The sequence below is a fragment of the Blennius ocellaris genome, assembly GCF_963422515.1.
Source record: "Blennius ocellaris genome assembly, chromosome: 6".
Classification (NCBI taxonomy): Eukaryota; Metazoa; Chordata; class Actinopteri; order Blenniiformes; family Blenniidae; genus Blennius; species Blennius ocellaris.
In genome coordinates this window covers 2,114,505-2,134,307 of record NC_137655.1, presented here as the reverse complement: position 1 = coordinate 2,134,307, position 19,803 = coordinate 2,114,505, and the positions used below count along the sequence as shown (strand labels likewise).

The following is a 19,803-nucleotide window of genomic DNA, read 5'->3' as shown; positions in this document are numbered from 1 at the left end:
AGCGATCATCTCTTCATCATAACACCTGTTAGAGGGCGGAATATATTAGACGGCAACGACGGCAACATGCACCACACACACACACACACACACACACACACACACACACACACACACACACACACACCGTCACACACTGATGGAGCCGCGATGAATAAGTGTCAGCTAACATGTCACGATTACCCAATAAACAACACCACTGCAGCGACTGAATGTGTTTTTTTTTTAATTCTTTTTTCTGAAATTATTTAAGCCGTTTTGACGAAGGTTAAATTAATATGTTTAAACGTGAGCATCTCCATCAGGGTCAGGGGAAACACGCCGACTCGTTCGTCCCTGAAAACACCAACAATTTTCATGCGATCATAAGAAGTGGATCAGTCAGTGATGGGAAACTGTGGTCTGGTCTGATAAACAACATTTTCTTCTGAATCCTGCCGTCAATTGAGACGTTATTCTAAACCAGGGGGGTCAAAGTCATTTCAGTTGAGGGGCCACATCCACCTGATCTGACCTCTGGAGGCCCAACAAGTCAAACGTAACATGTTAAACTGCAGATATGGACAAATGTCAAAGTCTTTCCTTCTTTTCATCCTTTTGTAACTGCAAGAATTTGCCAGTCTATTCTGAAATATACATATTAAAGTTAATCAGATATTATATTTGCAAAAAAAACCAACAACACGATATCTGGATATCATATTTTCATTCAGGATTAAAGCAATTTGTCATCATCTGGAAAAAATCTTTGAGTTTACGTGTCTAAAGTCTCATTTCACATAAAGTGAACCCCTTTATTGTGAAAGGTGTTGTGTTATGTGACCTCCACCGATGCATTAATGGCGAGGGTCAAATTCTGACCAATGTCATTTTTGCCAATCTCGTGTTTTTAGATCAGCCTCTGTCAGTTTTCATATTTATACTTTAAAAATCACATGGCGGGCCGGATTAGGTCCTGCGGCGAGCCGCTTCTGGCCCCCGGGCCTCATGTTGGACACCCCCTGTTCTAAACCGGGCCAGTTGATCTGGGACTGAAGTGGAAACGTCATTGTTTTCGTTTTGGAAAAGTTTTGTGTTTATCTGTTGTCTGTTTCTATATGGAAGTGATGCAGTTAGCATGTCGGGCCACCAGTGGGTGCTGTTGTTTGTTTTTGTATTGACACCACAATAACACACAGTGGAGAACTAAACACTATAAACATTAACGACGAGGAGACATGGACACCGACATTCGTATGGACAGACGACCAAGTTGGATTGTTATTCCGGTGACTGTCAAAATAAAACTACCAAGTCCCAAGAGAGTGTGGACTTGCTCATGTGCAGAAGAACTATTTACTTTTACTACTATTATTACTATTTATTTATTAATATTTTTCAATCGTTTGCTCCCATTTGGAGGAGTCAGAACGTTTAAAAAAAAATGTTCCATTACACTTAAGTGTTGCCGTGTAAATGGGCCCTAAAAAATAAAAAACCCTCGTCTGGCAGTTTAACGGTCACATGAGACACTTGATGTAAAACGGATGGCTTGAAATTCATCAGTTAAAATGTCCAACTGGATTATCACCCGCTACTACTTTTCACTACACTACAAAAATACATCAAATAGTTAAAAGAAGTCCAACAGTTTCAAGAGCTGAGCTCGCCATTAGAGTGAGGATGGCTAAAATAACTAAGAACTAATAAATGCATTAATAAAAATAGACTCAAAAAAACGATCAAACCTTCCAAACAGAACTACAAAACCGTGGCTCATGAAGGCAAACACATTGCAAATTATCACAGTGTTTTTCAACCTTTTTGAGCCAAAACACACTTTTTTCTTTGGAAACATCTGGAGTCACACCACCACCACCCGAAAATGTTAAAATGTTAAACTCTGCAGCCTCTATTAACAATATAAAGTCTTTCTCATCAAAGACATCAAAGTCTTTCTCATCAAAGTTTTATCAACAGGAATCCAGTAAATCCAGAAAGCAAGGACTTTTTTTAATAGTGCCTCCCTCAGTGTGAAACCTGGACCTGATGGATGAAGAGCTGAGATCCTGGTTTTCAAAAACTTCTCCATCACTGTCACTGACACAGTACTTTGATACAAGATGGTAGCAGGAGGTGGAGATGAACCACACTGACGTCTGTCACTTTACATTTCACCGGCAAAGTTCTGTGCTGCCTTCTAGTGGTGAAGAGTATTTATACATGATTACTCTGCAACACACTGTCGCTGTGAGAATGTTTTTTAGAAAAAAATGTGAAATTGGATAATTTCCCACGGCTCACCTGACGATCTGGAGGAAACACCAGTGTGCCGCAGAGCAGTGGTTGAAAAACACTGAATTATTAAAACACCTAAACTCACTAAACATCCCCAAAATGAAAAAAAGCTGAAAATGTGAAAATAGCTGAAACCAAACCGATAAAACGGCTGAAACGAAACCAAAGTGTAGTCGTTCAATAACATGAAAGCAACCTTAACCACAGTTTGGGGAAAAAAAAATATGACAAAGTCCTGGAATTTAAATATGTTTTGTGGCTCGCGAGCATTTTTATTTCTTTTATTCAACCCGATGATAAAAACCTCCGTTGTCTCCAGTGAGCAGAGTCTGTAGGACGGGACCAGAAGAGGTCGACACTCTGCCGGGTCACTGAGCTGGGAATTTATCTCCGGCAGTTCTGGAGCGCCGCAAACAAGAGTCCTGAAATATCTTCCTTTCACACCCGTACGGCCCGGACCAATACATCTGTCCCGCTGACATCGCAAACCGAGCGGCTCAGGACAGACTTCCTGTCCAAAACTAAACAAATCCGTCCTGTTTACAGCTTTACCTGCTCCGATGACAGTCTTATTGTTCTTCCACCCGTCGCTCCTGGAAGGAGTTCAAGTCAACGGACGTCTCCGGTCCATCACTTTTAGCGTTGAGTGTCATGTTTGGCTCGACACTCTGGATGCTCTTCCAGGACCTTGAACCAGGGTTTTAAGACCTCGGAGGTCAATTGCTGGCACCCAGGCCCGACTGCTGTGGGATTCAAACCAGCAAACCAACATCCTCAGCTCATTTTCCTCACCTCTGCCACCACTGACCTATTTTCTTTTTTTTTTATATATTAAAAAAAGACATTTTTAAATACATTACAGTTATTCCAATGTGCTTTTATAGAGAAAATAGAAAAACCCAACATCCACATGAGCAAGAAGTTTGTTTGTGACTGTGGAAAGAAAAACTCCTCCAACAGGAGAAACCTTGTAGAAACCAGTCAGAGGTGGAGGAGAGGAGAGGAGAGAGGAGGAGAGGATGAGGAGGAGAGGAGGAGGAGGAGGAGATGAGAGGGGAGGAGGAGGAGAGAGGAGGAGGAGGAGAGGAGGAGGAGGAGGAGGAGGAGGAGATGAGAGGGGAGGAGGAGGAGAGGAGGAGGAGGAGAGGAGGAGGAGGAGGAGAGGAGGAGGAGGAGGAGAGGAGATGAGAGTAGGGGAGGAGGGGAGGGGAGGGGAGGGGAGAGGAGAGGAGAGGAGATGAGAGTAGGGGAGGAGAGGAGAAGAGGAGGGGGAGGAGAGGAGAGGAGGAGGAGGAGAGGAGATGAGAGTAGGGGAGGGGAGGAGAGGAGAGGAGAGGAGGAGGAGAGGAGGAGATGAGAGTAGGGGAGGGGAGGAGAGGAGAGGAGAGGAGGAGGAGAAGAGGAGATGAGATGAGAGTAGGGGAGGAGAGGAGAGGAGAGGAGGGGAGGGGAGGGGAGGGGAGGGGAGGGGAGAGGAGAGGAGAGGAGAGGAGAGGGACATACAATTTTTAATAACACAATAATCACAGTGATCCAAATATTTTCCAACTGCCATGAGATTAAACCAGCCTGAACAACAACAGAGCAAAAAGCAAAACAATCACAACAATGATAACAAAAACAAAAACAAAAGGACACAAACTAAAGAACAAAAAAATAAAAAAAAAACAAAAAAAAACATGATTTTGATAATTGACAGAACAAACAGCAGAAAATAAGGAAAATCAGCAGCAAATCGCGTCAATGAGGAGTAGAAGTGTGTGTGTGTGTGTGTGTGTGTGTGTGGTTTGTCCAATAATAGTCTTATTGTTCTTCCACCCCTCCCTCCTGCGAAGGAGTTTAAATCAAGCGTCCACCGTAGCGTTGAGGTTTAGCGATCACTCACAGGTTTTTACTACGAACCCAGTTTCAGGCACCGATTCACTAAACGGGTCCAATAACACAGGAATCAAGTGCGGGAATACAAAACACGATGGCTCAGAGCCCGAAGCTTTATCTTTCAGAGAGTCGCTGGAGGCAACGTCTCCATGGCAACCGAGGCACAGCGTGCTGTGGCAGCGTCACACATCCTATACTGTACAGCTTTGTGATTCTTGAGAAGCCATTTGACTTGGATGTGGGGTTGTTTTTGTTTGTTTTGTTTTTGTTTTTCCCAGAGAGCCCACGCTAAGCTATTGATTTCTCTCTTTACTTTTAAGTGGACTTGACCCGGAGCTCAGGAAGGTGGAGGCTGAGCTCCACTTCCTCTGTGGCGGCAGTCTGGAGACACTTGAAACCTTTGCTGTGGCTTCTTTCTTTCTTTCTTTCTTTCTTTCTTTCTTTCTCTTTGTCATTATTTGGCTTTCATGCGACAGAGAAGAAAGTCTCTGGGGACGTATTGTGTGTGAAATATCGCTACGAACATAAATCACTTGTCAGCAGAAGATTGACTTCATTCTTGATTTATTTTTTAAAAGTACCGTATTTTCCGCACTAAAGGCGCACCGCATTATAAGGCACATGGAATAGACCAGTGGTCAGCAACCTTTATAGCTCAAAGCCATTAGGTTACATTTTCCACTGATTCTAACACCCAGAGAGGTGCACGCACTTTATTTTGATAGTCCTACCTGCAGCCTATGCCAGGAGGACACTACACACAAAACCTTCTTCACTGCTGGTTGACAACTTACAACTACCGCTAATAAACTAAACTACATGAACTAAGCAACAAAAACACAACACAACACAATTATTACCGACACCACAAACCAAATAGAACCCCCAATAATTGCATTTAAAACACCACAAACAGAAACTCCCATAATTCATTGCATGCACCGCGCGCTTCTTCTTCTACGGGGAAAATGAAGTCGGCGGCTGCCTACCGTCCAGAGGTGGTCGCTGCAAGGCATGATGGGAATTCATGTTTTGTGTTGTTGGAGGTTATTGTGGGTTGTTGTTGGGCTTGGTGTTGTGTTGATTGTGTTGATGTGTTTTTGTTCCCCAGTTTAGGGAGTAATTATTTCATCTAGTTTATTTTGGTTTGTTAGAATGTTGGTGTGCAACCATGAGTGATGAAGGTGTTGTGTGGAGTGTCGTCCGCTCTGAAGATCCGGTTGTCAAAATAAAAGCTTCTGGTTGTTCAGCTGTCAAATAGCAGTCTGGAGTAGAGCAATTCTTCCATATATAAGGCGCACTGGCAGCTTTTGAGACAATTTGAGGTATTTAGGTGCCTTATAGGGCGGAAAATACAGTAGTTGAATGTACTTGTGCACTGATGACCACTTCTTGAAAGGAAAAGTACCAGCCTTTAGCGATTTCCCGATACCGACGACCGATGCAAGTATTCAATAAATGCCGCTACGCCTAATTCTCACAACTTGATCAGGACATATACGAAGGATTTGTGTCCCACCGACGCGACGCACAGCCTCCAATTCAACCGAAAGCCTCAATACACCGCCGCTTGTTAGCATGTAGCATGGCAATTAGGCTAACGAGCGCCGTCCGGGCTCAGGGCCTCTGGTGATTAAGTTGTCGTTAATTTGTAATCTCCGAACTCTGGACGTGGGATCATCCGCTCTCGTCGACCTGCTGCTGACGCCACGCTCACCGGGTTCTATGTGGAAACTGTATAACTTCATACCTGCGTCTATATTTCCATATACCGTATTTTCGGCACTACAAGGCACCTAAATACCTCAAATTTTCTCAAAAGCTGCCAGTGCGCCTTATATATGGAAGAATTGCTCTACGAGACTGCTATTTGACAGCTGAACAACCAGAAGCTTTTATTTTGACAACTCTAACTTCACAACCGGATGTTCAGAGCGGACGACACTCCACACAACACCTTCATCACTCATGGTTGCACACCAACATTCTAACAAACCAAAACAAACTAGATGAAATAATGACTCCCTAAACTGGGGAACAAAAACACATCAACACAATCAACACAACACCAAGCCCAACAACGACCCACAATAACCTCCAACAACACAAAACATGAATTCCCATCATGCCTTGCATCCTGAGCTCCTCAGTGCAGCCGACAGCTGCAATGAATTCTGGGAGTTTCTGTTTGTGGTGTTTTAAATGCAATTATTGGGGGTTCTATTTGGTTTGTGGTGTCGGTAATAATTGTGTTGTGTTGTGTTTTGGTTGCTTAGTTCATGTAGTTTAGTTTATTAGCGGTAGTTGTAAGTTGTCAACCAGCAGTGAAGAAGGTTTTGTGTGTAGTGTCCTCCTGGCATAGGCTGCAGGTAGGACTATCAAAATAAAGTGTGTGCACCTCTCTGGGTGTTAGAATCAGTGGAAAATGTAACCTAATGGCTTTGAGCTATAAAGGTTATGACCACTGGTCTATTCCATGCGCCTTATAATGTGGTGTGCCTTATATATGAACAAAGTTGTAAATTATGTCAATCAATGTAGGTGCGCCTTATAGTGTGGAAAATACGGTACATATTTGAATATGTTGATAAAAAACATTGATGAGATCCATAATGTCTATTTCAGCGTTGAAGCGATGACCTCTGGGGGGATTGTGAGTCTTCGGGCTTTTTGAAGTCTCACATTAGATTCTGCCGAAATGAAGAGTTGTTGTTTTTTTGTTTTTTTTGTTTTCTTCCATGGAAAAAGAGCCGTGCCGTTGAGCAACTTCTATTATTTCCCTCAAGTCTCGAGAAATGTCACCAGCCTGACGAAACGAGGCCGGAGCATCGATCAAGAGTCTGAAACTAGACTTCCGTCATAAATCTTCCTGAGCTCACAAGTACAAGCACATCTTTCTTTTCCTTTGCTCAAAATAATGATTCCAGTTTGTTTTGCCTTCTTCGCGTCTGTTTATTGATAGTAGGTGGTGTCGTTGTTCGCATCCCAGTTTCAGAGAGATATGGTTGTGGGTTCAAATCTCTTTGAAGTTTCTGTGTTTATGGGAACGATTTCCTCCCCGGTTGACTCTTAACTACCAAAAATTATATATATATATATATATATATATATATATATATACACATTTGTTTGCTGTCAAACAAATGCAATTTTCCAATCGGATTAATCACAGGGTTGCTGTGGATTAATTTTGATTAATCACAATTAAATATCAATAGTTTTTCATCTAAATTAATCATGTTTAAATTTGCAATGAGCAAAAAACGGTCATATAACGTTTCTGCGTTAAGCGTGTTTATTGAACACCTTTGACAGTTTATGTTAATGAAATAAAGTTTCTTTTTTTTTGTTTTTTCAAATCAAACAATCATCTATACAAAATGTGTCCCTGTTGCTCCTTTTGCGTTTCACATAGACAACGACTGGGACGTGAGAGGCGGCGCCTTCATGCTGCACTGCAGATCAGCTAATTGAGTTTCAAGACATTTTTTAATCAGATTAATTATGACTTTTCTACACAGCAGAGAGTTTTCACTTGAGGAACAAGGCGAAGACCTGTTATTGTAAAAGTTATAATCCAGAATGTCTTGACATTTAAATCCCAGCAGCAAGAAATTGGACGACAGAGCCGGCGTCAAGCTAGTGCGAGGAGTCTGTCGTGTTGTCGTGTCGTCGTTGTGCTTGACGTAAATCTCTGAAAAAGGTGTTTTAATACAAATCCCCATTGGAAAATAAATTGTTTTTTTCATTGTTGTATGTTTTTACGTGGTGAAATTGGCAGTTTAATTGCTTAAGTCATTTATTTTAGCAAGAGCCTACACTTACATTACTTGATTAATTCCACTGGAAAATCCCCAGAATCCTAATTCCTGTTGCTCCTATTGAGCCACACAGACACGTTCATGATGTATCGCGCCAGCGTCAGTCGTTCTGGTGTCCCCCAGACCAGGACAGGCGTCCCCAAGACCAGGACAGGCGTCCCCCACCCCCTGTCCCAATCATTCCAGCTCCACCACAACAGCCAAAGGCTAAAATGTAAACATTGCCTGCAGGAACACAAGAAAAGAAAAGACACTCCATGGAAATACCATACCTGTGACGTGTCCCTCTGTGTTGTGTTGGACACAATCGTTTTTTTTGAGTGGCACAAATCATTTGTCTTCACCTGACATTATAATGTGTGACCTTTTGTACATCATTTTACAAAAAACGCCTGAGGTTTTGCTTCTATTTCACTGTAAATATCTGTATAGAACTGTTTTTTTCAGTCCCGTTTTGACACATTTTAGTAAATTATAGTTTAGATTTACTTCACAAGTAAACTAAATGATTCGTTGAGCACGTCTAGGAATTTTATCATCAATAAACCTCTGTTTTTCCCAACCGAATTTGTAGTTTTATGGTGTTTTTAGACCCACTGTGTTAATAAAGTAATGCCAAACTGAAAACTATACTTCAGAGCTGCATTTATGAGGTTGTTCTGAACAAAATGACACCAAAAAAGGCAGTTTAAGGATTTTATATCTGAGATATAAAGGAAAAATCAATTGTAGTGAAAAACGGCCCAAAATGCTCCAGAAGGGTTAAAAGCATGTTTCCTATATTGAGCTTTTGAAGTTCTGCCAGTAGATTTTTCTTTTTTAGGAGGGAAAACTGGAGCTGTAAGTCTGAATAAAACCATTTTATCGCCACGTCACCTTTTCATACTTAACAGCCTTCATCTTATTTCCAGTTGGTATCGGCAGATTGAGGTTAATTAGGCTGCCCCCTCAAACTGCAGCATCCCGGCTTCATCAGCCAGCAGGACGTAATTACAGATTTAAAAAAAAATAAAAAAAATAGCACCTGGAATCGTTGGTATTTTTAACTTGCAAATGTTGGAATTCGGAGCTCGTTAAACTGGAAGAGATGGAACCGGATTCTGGGGTTCAATACAGCGGGGTAGTTTTGTGTTACACTGCTTATTGTAAAGCTTTGAATTTCTGGCCGATCACCACAGTAGCTACTTTTGCGTTTCGGTGTTGAAAATGTCACAACCTTTGTTTTTTTGTTTTATAATCCAGCCGGCTACAAAGGTCACGCCTGAGCTCTTCATCATCCAGACCAGGGGTGGCCACACTTTTTCAGCATGCGAGCTACTTTATAAAACGACCAAGTCAAAGTGATCTACCCACTACAAAAATGCAAAACATATATTTATTTTCAAATATATTGAGGATTCTTTATATGTACAATGTATAATGATGGACCTTGCAAAACCGTATGAGCCAATATTGTGCAACACGACATAATCAACTATGAACATTCTTTGTAATTACCTGAGTTTACTTTGATGTTACTTTGATCTTTGGTATCGCGGCGGTCGACTGGCAGACGAGACAAACGCACTTCGAAAATGACATTGTGAAAAAAAAGTCCACCGTCTTCTCACTTGGTCCAGCCCCCCCCCCCCCCCCCCCCCCCCCCCCCCACTCATGTTTGGGGGGCTTCAAATTTGCGGTAACTCGCTGACTAGCTTGCTAGTTTTTCCACAATTTGCGTCGTTGTTTGCGCATGTGCGGCGACCTAAAGGTCATCTGACGCTGCGTTCGATTGTACTCGTAATTCGGAAAGGTAAATTAGTTTCATTACACCAGCGTCTATTTTTTTTTTTTTCTAGTGTCATGCGATCTACTATTACTACCTTTGCGATCGTCTGGTAGATCGCGATCGACGTATTGAAGCACCGCTGATACAGAGTAATACGACCGAAAAGTTAATTTGGGGCCCGTAAATTGTTGTTTTTTTTTTTCCCCAATTCAACATTTCAAGAAGGTTTTTCACAAATGGATGCGGTGGACAAAAGGAGGGAAGGCAGACAGATATTTGTAATTACACGTTGAGCGCTCAGTGTCAGCAGCAATGCTGGAAGAAGCTGCAGTCTGCATGTCATTATGATGATCGTCGTATTGTTGATGCTCCACTTCATTGTTGAGGGATGTGTATTGGTGCTTTAAATGTCCTCCAACCACTGTAAGATCTCTCGGCATACGGATATCTATATATATATATTTTTTATTAAATGCATCTTTGATGGAAATGTGCATCCTGATAGTAACCTTGGGTTTGTAGTTGTATACATTCATGAATTTTCTCTTTTCACTGGCACACGTTTCTGTTATTGGGATTGTATGTAGTGCAGCAGGCCAGTGAGATTACCAATGCTCCCTATTAACCCTTACATTTCCGCCCCTGTGTGCCAACGGAATGGTTGCACATGTCGCATTTTACCCCTACAACCGTCTCAATGCACATTTATATAATCTGTCTAGTCAAAAAACGTTTACATTTGTCCGTATCATGCGTTTCGGGGTAACCGGTAATTCTTTTTCATTTGTAATTTGAATAATGTACAATTTATGACAATAGAACCTCGATTCCTAAACAAACTCATTCAATTTCTGCAAAATGGATCATTTCACTTTTTCTTCTCTTTTGCTCCTTTCTATACAAACTATTTCCTTTCTCCTCTGTTTCCTCCATAAACACAACCAAGTCACACTTAGTGTTTCATATACAAGCACACACATTATGTAAATAGTACCAGCGGTAGCACTTGTTTATATTACTTTTGAATATAGAATGTATTGTTAATTTTCACACATCTTTGGAATTGTTTACTGTTTCGTATTGTTTATTTGCACTACCTAAAATAAAATAAAAAGAAGATGTGGCTCAATAAATGAAGTTGCACCAAATCGCATAGGTTTTACAACATTTTAGTTGATGTAGAATTTAACTTTTTTTTTAATAGCTGCTGCTATTTCATTGAGTTGCTGTTCTTATTTTTATCCCCCACCATGGCAGATAGGCCCCGAAGGGGGATCTTGAAACAGTCTCCGTATGTACGTACGTCCGTCCGTTCGAACGTTTCTACCTATATCTCGGCAACCCCTGGGCCCACAGTGACCAAACTTCACATGTGGATACATCTCAGAGGGGGAAGGGATGCTATGGTGACCTTGACCTAATTTGCATATTAAGTAGGTCACAGGGTCACGAAGTGCTTAAAAACACATTTTGGGCTCTGGAGGCCTAGGTTTTTGAGCGAGGGCTCTGAAATGTTATACACACATGATACACACTCCAGGGATAACCTCCAGTACACCAAGTGACCTGACCTTGACCTTGACCTTGAAGATCGGTAGGGTCTGAAGTTTGCTCGTCATGGTTGCACAATACATGTATTTTCATATAAACATTTCTCCTCATTTCTCAGCAGTTCCTGGGCCCACAGTCACCAAACTTCACACATGGACACTCCACCTGGGGAGAAGGGGCACCATGGTGACCAGGACCTCATTTGCATATCAGGTCACAGGGTCACTAAGTGCATAAAAACACCTTTTGGGCTCTGGAGACGTATTTTGACATAGCTTATGAAGAAGACCTTTCAGATTCTACATAATTATCTACGAGGACCCATGGAACACCCTCTAGTGTACCAAGTGTGCTGCCTTAGAGCTGGCTTTGTGAGAAAATATAAAGCCCTCCGGCGGGGGATTCGCCCAGCAACGGCCTTCTTGTAGCCTTTATAACCATTTGAGCTGTTTTAGATATTTATGTTGTCGTTCAGCTTTTTTTTTTAACCATTAGAGTGACAGTTGGTTTACTATTTAACCTCTTTGAGTCATTAAAGCAGTTTCGGGCCATTTTAGCTTTTGAACCATCTGATTTATTGTCACCATCAGTTTCTGTCTTTGTTTTTGTTTTTGTTTATATATATTTTGAGGCATTTTCGTCATCGCAACAGTTTCAACATTTCAGGTCTTTTATCAGTTTTGTCCATTTGGATGTTTCAGCTCAAACCTTTCAGTGTGTAAACATGTGAGACTATATGGAGCTCTGGACGACCTGAACACACAGTAGTGGACGTTTAGCCTCTAATTCTTGCTAATTTTATGTATTTTCAAATGCTCGTTACGAGAAACACAGTTTTTAGAATTTAGCTGATCAGCTCTACTTGTTTGGCGACATATTAGCATGTGACGCATGCGCCAGTTGGCTGCAGTAACGTTCTTTTAATCGACAGTCACATTTTATTTTAATTTTTTTTACATTTATTTGTGCTATAGGAGGCATGAGCACCAACATAATATAGAATAAAATGAATATGCTTAATGATTCCCGGACACTCATTTCATCTGTTAAATTATACTGAGTACTTTCTTGACAAATCAGACTTTTAAGGCACATTTACTATTTAAAGCGGAAATGGCGTCGCGGGGGGAAGATGTCACTCACTGGAAGTGGTCGTCGCCGTCCAAATAATCACACAAAAGCTTTTTTTTTCAAGCCTGTAATTTAATCTTTCTCAACGTGGGATTCTTTATACGAACGGTGGCACTTTTGTCCCTTTTCATCAGGGCGACTCTCGCTGTGATAAAAACTCCTTCTCAAAAGCAGCTGAGTGCAGCGGCGACCGACTAAATGTCAAATCTGAAGTGGGGTTTTTTTTTTTTTTTTTTCTCGTACGATGCCTCTAATATAAAATACATTAGCCGTCGTAAAATCCCTGGCACGAGTTTGACGATGGCGTGGATTTCCAGTCATGTCCGTCTGCCTTTCTCAGGCTTTTTACATTTTATTTTTTTGGGGGTGGGGGTTCAAACCAACGACTGAATATTTGGATTGCCTCCTTTTCGGTCACTGATTCCCATCCAGCGGCTTCGGCTCTCCACAAAATGTTTTCTGTCTCGCCCTTTTTCTTTCTTTTTTTGTTTTTTTTTTTCTAAAAAAAAAAAGGACAATTTTAACAACACGAGGAGAATCCAGTCGTGAGCTTTGGGTGCTGGAAGGGTCGCGACTCAGTCGGCCAGCGTGGTGGGAGCAGATGTAATCAGACTACTAACTCCCAGCTGTCACCCAGGAGAGACGCTTTACTTTCAGGAACATCATGAAAACAACCACGCAGTTTGTCCATCCATCCATCCTCCATCCATCCATCCTCCATCCATCCATCCATCCATCCATCCATCCATCCATCATCCATTCATCCATTCATCCATCCATCCATCCATCCATCCATCCATCCATCCATCCTCCATCCATCCATCCATCCATCCATCCATCCATCCATCCTCCATCCATCCTCCATCCATCCATCCATCATCCATTCATCCATCCATCCATCCATCCATCCTCCATCCATCCATCCATCCTCCATCAATCCATCCATCCATCCTCCATCCATCCATCCATCATCCATTCATCCATCCATCCATCCATCCATCCATCCATCCTCCATCCATCCATCCATCCTCCATCAATCCATCCATCCATCCTCCATCCATCCATCCATCCATCCATCATCCATTCATCCATCCATCATCCATTCATCCATCCATCATCCATTCATCCATCCATCCATCCATCATCCATCCATCCATCCATCATCCATTCATCCATCCATCCATCCATCCATCCATCCTCCATCAATCCATCCATCCATCCTCCATCCATCCATCCATCATCCATTCATCCATCCATCCATTCATCCATCCATCCATCCATCCATCATCCATTCATCCATCCATCCATCCATCCTCCATCCATCCTCCGTCCACCCTCCATCCATCCATCCACCCTCTATCCATCCTCCATCCATCATCCATCCATCCATCCTCCATCAATCCATCCATCCTTCGTCCGTCCATCCATCCATCCATCCATCCATCATCCATTCATCCATCCATCCATCCATCCTCCATCAATCCATCCATCCATCCATCCATCCATCCTCCATCCATCCCTCCATCTATCCATCCTCCATCCATCCTCCATTCATCCATCCATCATCCATCCTCCATCCATCCATCCATCCATCCATCCAGCTTGCTGTATGTCCTCCAGCAGCCAATCCATTAATACAGTCATCCATTCAAAAATGCCTCCGTCAAATCAAGTACAATTTCTTTACAACCTTTAGTACAAAAACATGCAGCACAAAACATTTTACAGGGTAAAAGCAGATTAAAAAGCCAACCTTCCGCTCAACCCCTACCATTTTATAGCCACATCAAAAATAATTAAATTAAGGGATAAGAATTCTGAAAGCCTACAACAAGTAAAAATGGCGCATTGGTGAGAAGCCTTGAAAGCGTGAAGGTTCTCTGCAGCCTGACGTGTGGAGGTGAAGCAGCCTCGCCCTGGGTTCCTGCATTAAAGTAGGGGGGGTGGATAAATGACCTTTTTTCCCAAAACCTTCGTGTAACAGGTTTATTTTGACCTTATTTATATATAAAACACACAAGTAACCTGCATTTTCAATTTTGGTTCTGCTACTGCCTGCTACTGGCATGTTTTGATGTACTGCGTATATCACACTTTTGCACGCTTTTTTCAGCTATATATGATAATGGACAATGACTCTGTCTCAACATTGTGTACAAATATAGTGATTACTTGTTTTATTTTGTTTATTTATGAACTAAAAGGTATGGTTTATACTAGAACACACCAAAAAAAAAATCAATAGCATGCACATTATTAATGATTATAATGGCTGAACAGACAGTCTTTCCATCGCGGCACGGAATTCTGTCAAGGTAACAGTGGATCTGTCAGTTGTTTTCCCCAAAACTATCTTGAGGTTGTTGCCAAATTGTTCTGGTGTTAGCAATCCGTGTCTGAAGCAGCCTGGCTTCTAAGACCAATAGTGGAGGTACTACTGGCAGCCATCTTGTCTCAGACTACCTAAAATAAACAAATAAAACATTGATTAGCATGACAAATGTGTGAATGTAATATATGATACGTTACTGTTGAGCCATTAAATCACAAAACTTGTCAAAAGTGGCAAAATTCGAGAAATTCGCCCAAAACGCGGTTTTCCTTATGTGGCCAGTAGCAGGCAGTAGCAACCTGAAAATCAAAAAATGATATTATATATGTGATTTGTATATAAATAAGGTCAATTTAAACCTGTTACATGCAAATTCTAATTTTATCCACCCCCCCTAATTAAGGTGGGAATGATTAAAGGACACAGCGTCGGAGGAGCCGAGGGTTCACCCTGGTTCACCAGATAAAAGTCAATGTGTTGGATAAACAAGGCACAAGACCAAGACTTGTTCCATTATAGGAACCTTAGAATCGATGGTGAAAGCCACAGAACAGGTGGAAATGTGATTCATCCATCCATCCATCCATCAGTGGGGACGGATGTCAGCACAATCTGTCACATGTTGAGCAACATGTTCTACTACCCAGCCCGTACAGTAACCCAGGATCTCCGGCCTCCTGGTCTAATGGATTCCTCTGCTTCGTCTCTACAACCCGACGCTCCGCCCTCGCCTCTGTGATGGAATGCTAAAAAAAAAACCAAAAACCTGGCCTGTTCCTGCGTGCCTCCGCCAGCCGCGGTCAGAGGTCTATTACCATGTCAGGCACAGCTTCCTCCTGGTGTGGCGGAGGATTTACATGCCCCCCCCCCCCCCCCCCCACTCCGTCACTTGGAATGCCTCCCTCTCTCTCCAGAGCTTTCAGCGCCCGGCGATGATGGGTTTCTCAGATGGAATTAAAATGTCTCGTCTCACAGCTGTCACCCATGCAAATTGCATTGTCTACAGATTCTATCAGCGGGAACAGCCAGCGGCCTGTTTTTCCCTGTGATGCCTTCCTCCGTTTCACCCCCCCCCCACCACCCCCCTCCACCCATCCCAGTGTCATTATCTGTGGCACTGCCGCCTCTCCCCTTAATGTTTCAGACGCTCATCTCTTAATCGCTCCCCGTCTCTGTCTTCTGCAGGTTTACCGCCATTCCTACATGGCTTCCTACAGCATCTACAACATCCACACCAGGTGAGTGTCCCTCTGCGGGGGGTCTTAGTGGCGTCACCTTGTCATCGGCTGAGAATCAGCCTCATTGTCACGACGTCAGTTAGCTTTTTTTATATATAACATTTTTGAACACCGAGTAAGAAAAAATGTTTAACTTGTAAAAGCAAAACAAGGTTTGGGAAAGATAATGCAACTACAGTAACTGACATCGTGAAAACAGATATAGCAGGTTAAAACAAGAGAAAAAGGTAAAAACGTCCAGGAATTTACACTTTTAGGGTAATATGACCACATTTTCTCAACAATAAATCTCTGATGTCATCGAGGCTGTGACCACCTAGTTTTATTCCGTCGCGGTAGATGAATGACAAGCAAGGAAGCGATCGGCCAGACGAGGAGGTCACGTGACTTCTGGGGGAAAATAATTGCAGCAAATGCGAAAGATGGTCGGTTCAGACGCAGCCGGGAGTTCGGAAACACCACGAGTATGCACGCAGGAGGTTTCTGGTATTGAAGACAAGTGCAGTCGCGGGAATCAGATTATGGGTCACTTCATAAGAACTAAGAAAAAAAAATCTAATTTCAGCAGCAAATCTAATCTGGGCATCAAAACGTAAACATCCAGCATTCAGACATGAAGCGTGTGATGCACATACTTGTTGATCTTTTCGGAATGATGCTCTATCGCAGTGTTTTTCTACCTTTTTTGAGCCAAGACACACTTTTTTCTTTGGAAAAATCTGGAGGCACACCACCACCACCCGAAAATGTTAAACTCTGCAGCCTCTATTAACAATATAAAGTCTTTCTCATCAAAGTTTTATCAACAGGAATCCAGTAAATCCAGAAAGCAAGGACTTTTTTTAATAGTGCCTCCCTCAGTGTGAAACCTGGACCTGATGGATGAAGAGCTGAGATCCTGGTTTTCAAAAACTTCTCCATCACTGTCACTGACACAGTACTTTGATACAAGATGGTAGCAGGAGGTGGAGATGAACCACACTGACGTCTGTCACTTTACATTTCACCGGCAAAGTTCTGTGCTGCCCTCTAGTGGTGAAGAGTATTTATACATGATGACTCTGCAACACACTGTCGCTGTGAGAGGGAATGTTTTTTTTAGAAAATAATGTGAAATTGGATAATTTCCCACGGCTCACCTGACGAGATCTGGAGGAAAGTTCACTCTGTGTTCAGATGAACTCTTCTAGCACCAGTCAGGAGCTTTTCGCTTCTCGTCTCACGGATCTGTAAAAAGATCCCACTATTCTCACACGAGTCCCAGACGGACTCTGTCCAGTCCGCCACACCGACATGCAAAAGTCCCTCTATCCGTCAGAGCGAGACTAAAACTTTATACAGCTAATGGGATTAGCCCTTTCAACCATGAGCGATGTTTCTGCAGGCTGCACGATAAATCCCTCAGATATTCGATCATTTTCAGGCGCTTTGTTTTAATCTGCCGTCATGTCCGTCCCGATAGGTCCGTGGCCAAATTTAGCCTCGGCGCCAGCTGAAACAGGGGAACGTGACACCCAGCGTGTCCACAAAAGGGACAAACCGCCCAGGAATGATGAGTGTTTGCTCTTCTTCTAGCTTCCATCAGGCTTCAGGTGACCTCTTGAAAACAAAGCGAGCCTCTGGAGAGTGGCTTTCCTCAAATGGATCAAATGAACCGAGATCAACTGGATTACTTTGATTAAATATATCAACAAAAAATTTAAAATAGTTCGATTTTTTTGTGATGGTTGTCTACATACGTCAATCAGTAACTTTATTCAATTTCAGTTTAATTAAGCCGATCGGAGGTAATATTGGGTGAAATTCAGGCTCTACACTCCAGGAGTTTGTAGGAAACAATAAGGCAATAACTGCCTACAACATACACATTTTCTCAGTTTTTAATGGCCTAAAACAATTAATGTAATAATTTACCTACATTTTGGACAATAATTAAAATCGTATAAAAAAACAGGTTTAAATAGGTGTTGGACTTGGATAAACTATGGCATGTATGGTCTTTTATAGGTTATTAAAAAGTCATATTCTGGGAAATTCCCTGTATAATGGTTTTCTAATGTAACATGCCCCCATAGCCGGTGTATGACGCCCCAGAAGTGAAGAAAGTACATCAACTCTCTCACACGCCACTTTTTTAGCAAACGTGTGCTCATACAGGCCAATCAGAGACTTTCCCTTTATGACATCATGCAGGGAAATAACCGCTCCCTCTGGTAGTGGAGCTCTGTGCCAGTTTGGGCTCTGGCACAAAGTGGCTGAACGACAGCGTTAATACAAGGCACAGCAATAAATTCACCATGAACATTAGCACCCTGTACCTGTACCGGTGTTTCAGATTCACTGGTTACCCCATTAAATGGTGACCAACTTAAATGTCCATCGTCCATTTGGTGTTCGTCAGGACAGCTACGGATTCCCGTCGCCTGTTCTCAGTAGAGCTCAAAGAGGGACTTTTAGACTGGATGAACAAGGCTGGATTTCAGGAAATACACTTGAAAAACAATGTCGTTTTACCTATTATACTGCATGAAAAACTGAACAATGTGGGTAAAGTCGTCGTTTTTGACAAATAAAGAACTTGACCTTTAAAATAGGATTTGTATTAAAATCACAATATCCAGTCGGTCTGGTGTGGATTTTATAATACAACACAATAGAAGTGAATAGAATAGATGCTTGGTTGCTTTCACTGGCAGTGTAAACTAATGGTAACAATACATATAGAAGAAATATTGACAACTTAAATGTCCATTGTCCATTTGGTGTTCGTCAGGACAGCTACGGATTTCCGTCGCCTGTTCTCAGTAGAGCTCAAAGAGGGACTTTTAGACTGGATGAACAAGGCTGGATTTCAGGAAATACACTTGAAAAACAATGTCATTTTACCTATTATACTGCATGAAAAAGATGCTTAGTTGCTTTCACTGGCAGTGTAAACTAATGGTAACAATACATATAGAAGAAATATTGACAGCATGAATCTGTTTTATGGGGCCGAAAGCCACAAATATCCACAGTCGGTGTGACCAGGTGGTTGTGAACAGATCTCTCCAATGCATTGTTTACTAATAAAAGTACCTTTGGTTGGGCTGCACGTGCACGATTTCACCCGTGACGTGTATTTTCTTCTCGCAGGGAGGTTTGGGAGCTGGATCCCCCGGAGGTGGTGAACTCCGTCCTGCAGTACGCCGCCTGGGGAGTCCAAGGCCAGCAACTGGTGAGGCCCGTCACTCTGTCAGCAGCCCGCTTGCATTTCGTGATTACAGAAGATCAAACATCCTCCTCTGAATGGAACACAATGGTAGATGCAGATTGCACACTTGTGTTGTGTTGTTACAGAGGAAATATTGGGAAAATTAATGCTAAAAAACCCATTTAAAGTAAACTGTTCAGCATCAGCGTAGCCTGAAATTAATACATTTTTATAATATATATATATATATGAGTGCATGAATGGGTGATTCCGATATATGGACTGAGTTCACGTTGAGAGTCGTCATGCAGTGAAACCCGACATAAGAACAGAGGACCGACTGAAGATCTGTGAGATTTCTGTTCGACGTTTCCGCGAATGAAAAAAAGGAGCTTCATCACCTTTAGAAGTTCACTAATGGCCAAAGCAGCTCAAACAGAGTTTAATTACAACTCTGCAAAAGTGCGGAAAGCCATTACCCGCTTATTTAGTGTCATTGTGTGTGCCCGGCGCGTTCCTCCAGACTGCGCGGCGATAAACGGCCGCCGCTAATTCATATTCTACTGACTAACACTCAGGTACCTCCCTAATGAGAAAACGCAAATATCAACAGA

The 19,803-nt window shown here is 42.3% G+C and overlaps 1 protein-coding gene across 1 annotated transcript in view; it reads left to right on the top strand.

The window, feature by feature from the left end:
* Positions 1-19,803, top strand: part of LOC308131566 (inactive dipeptidyl peptidase 10-like) — a gene marked incomplete at both ends in the record, with an annotated part of 281,690 nt that overhangs the window by 219,255 nt on the left and 42,632 nt on the right. Inside the window, 2 exon segments of the mRNA XM_080498342.1 lie at positions 15,944-15,996; positions 19,132-19,213. Of these exon segments, the coding sequence (XP_080354468.1) occupies positions 15,944-15,996; positions 19,132-19,213 (135 nt within the window).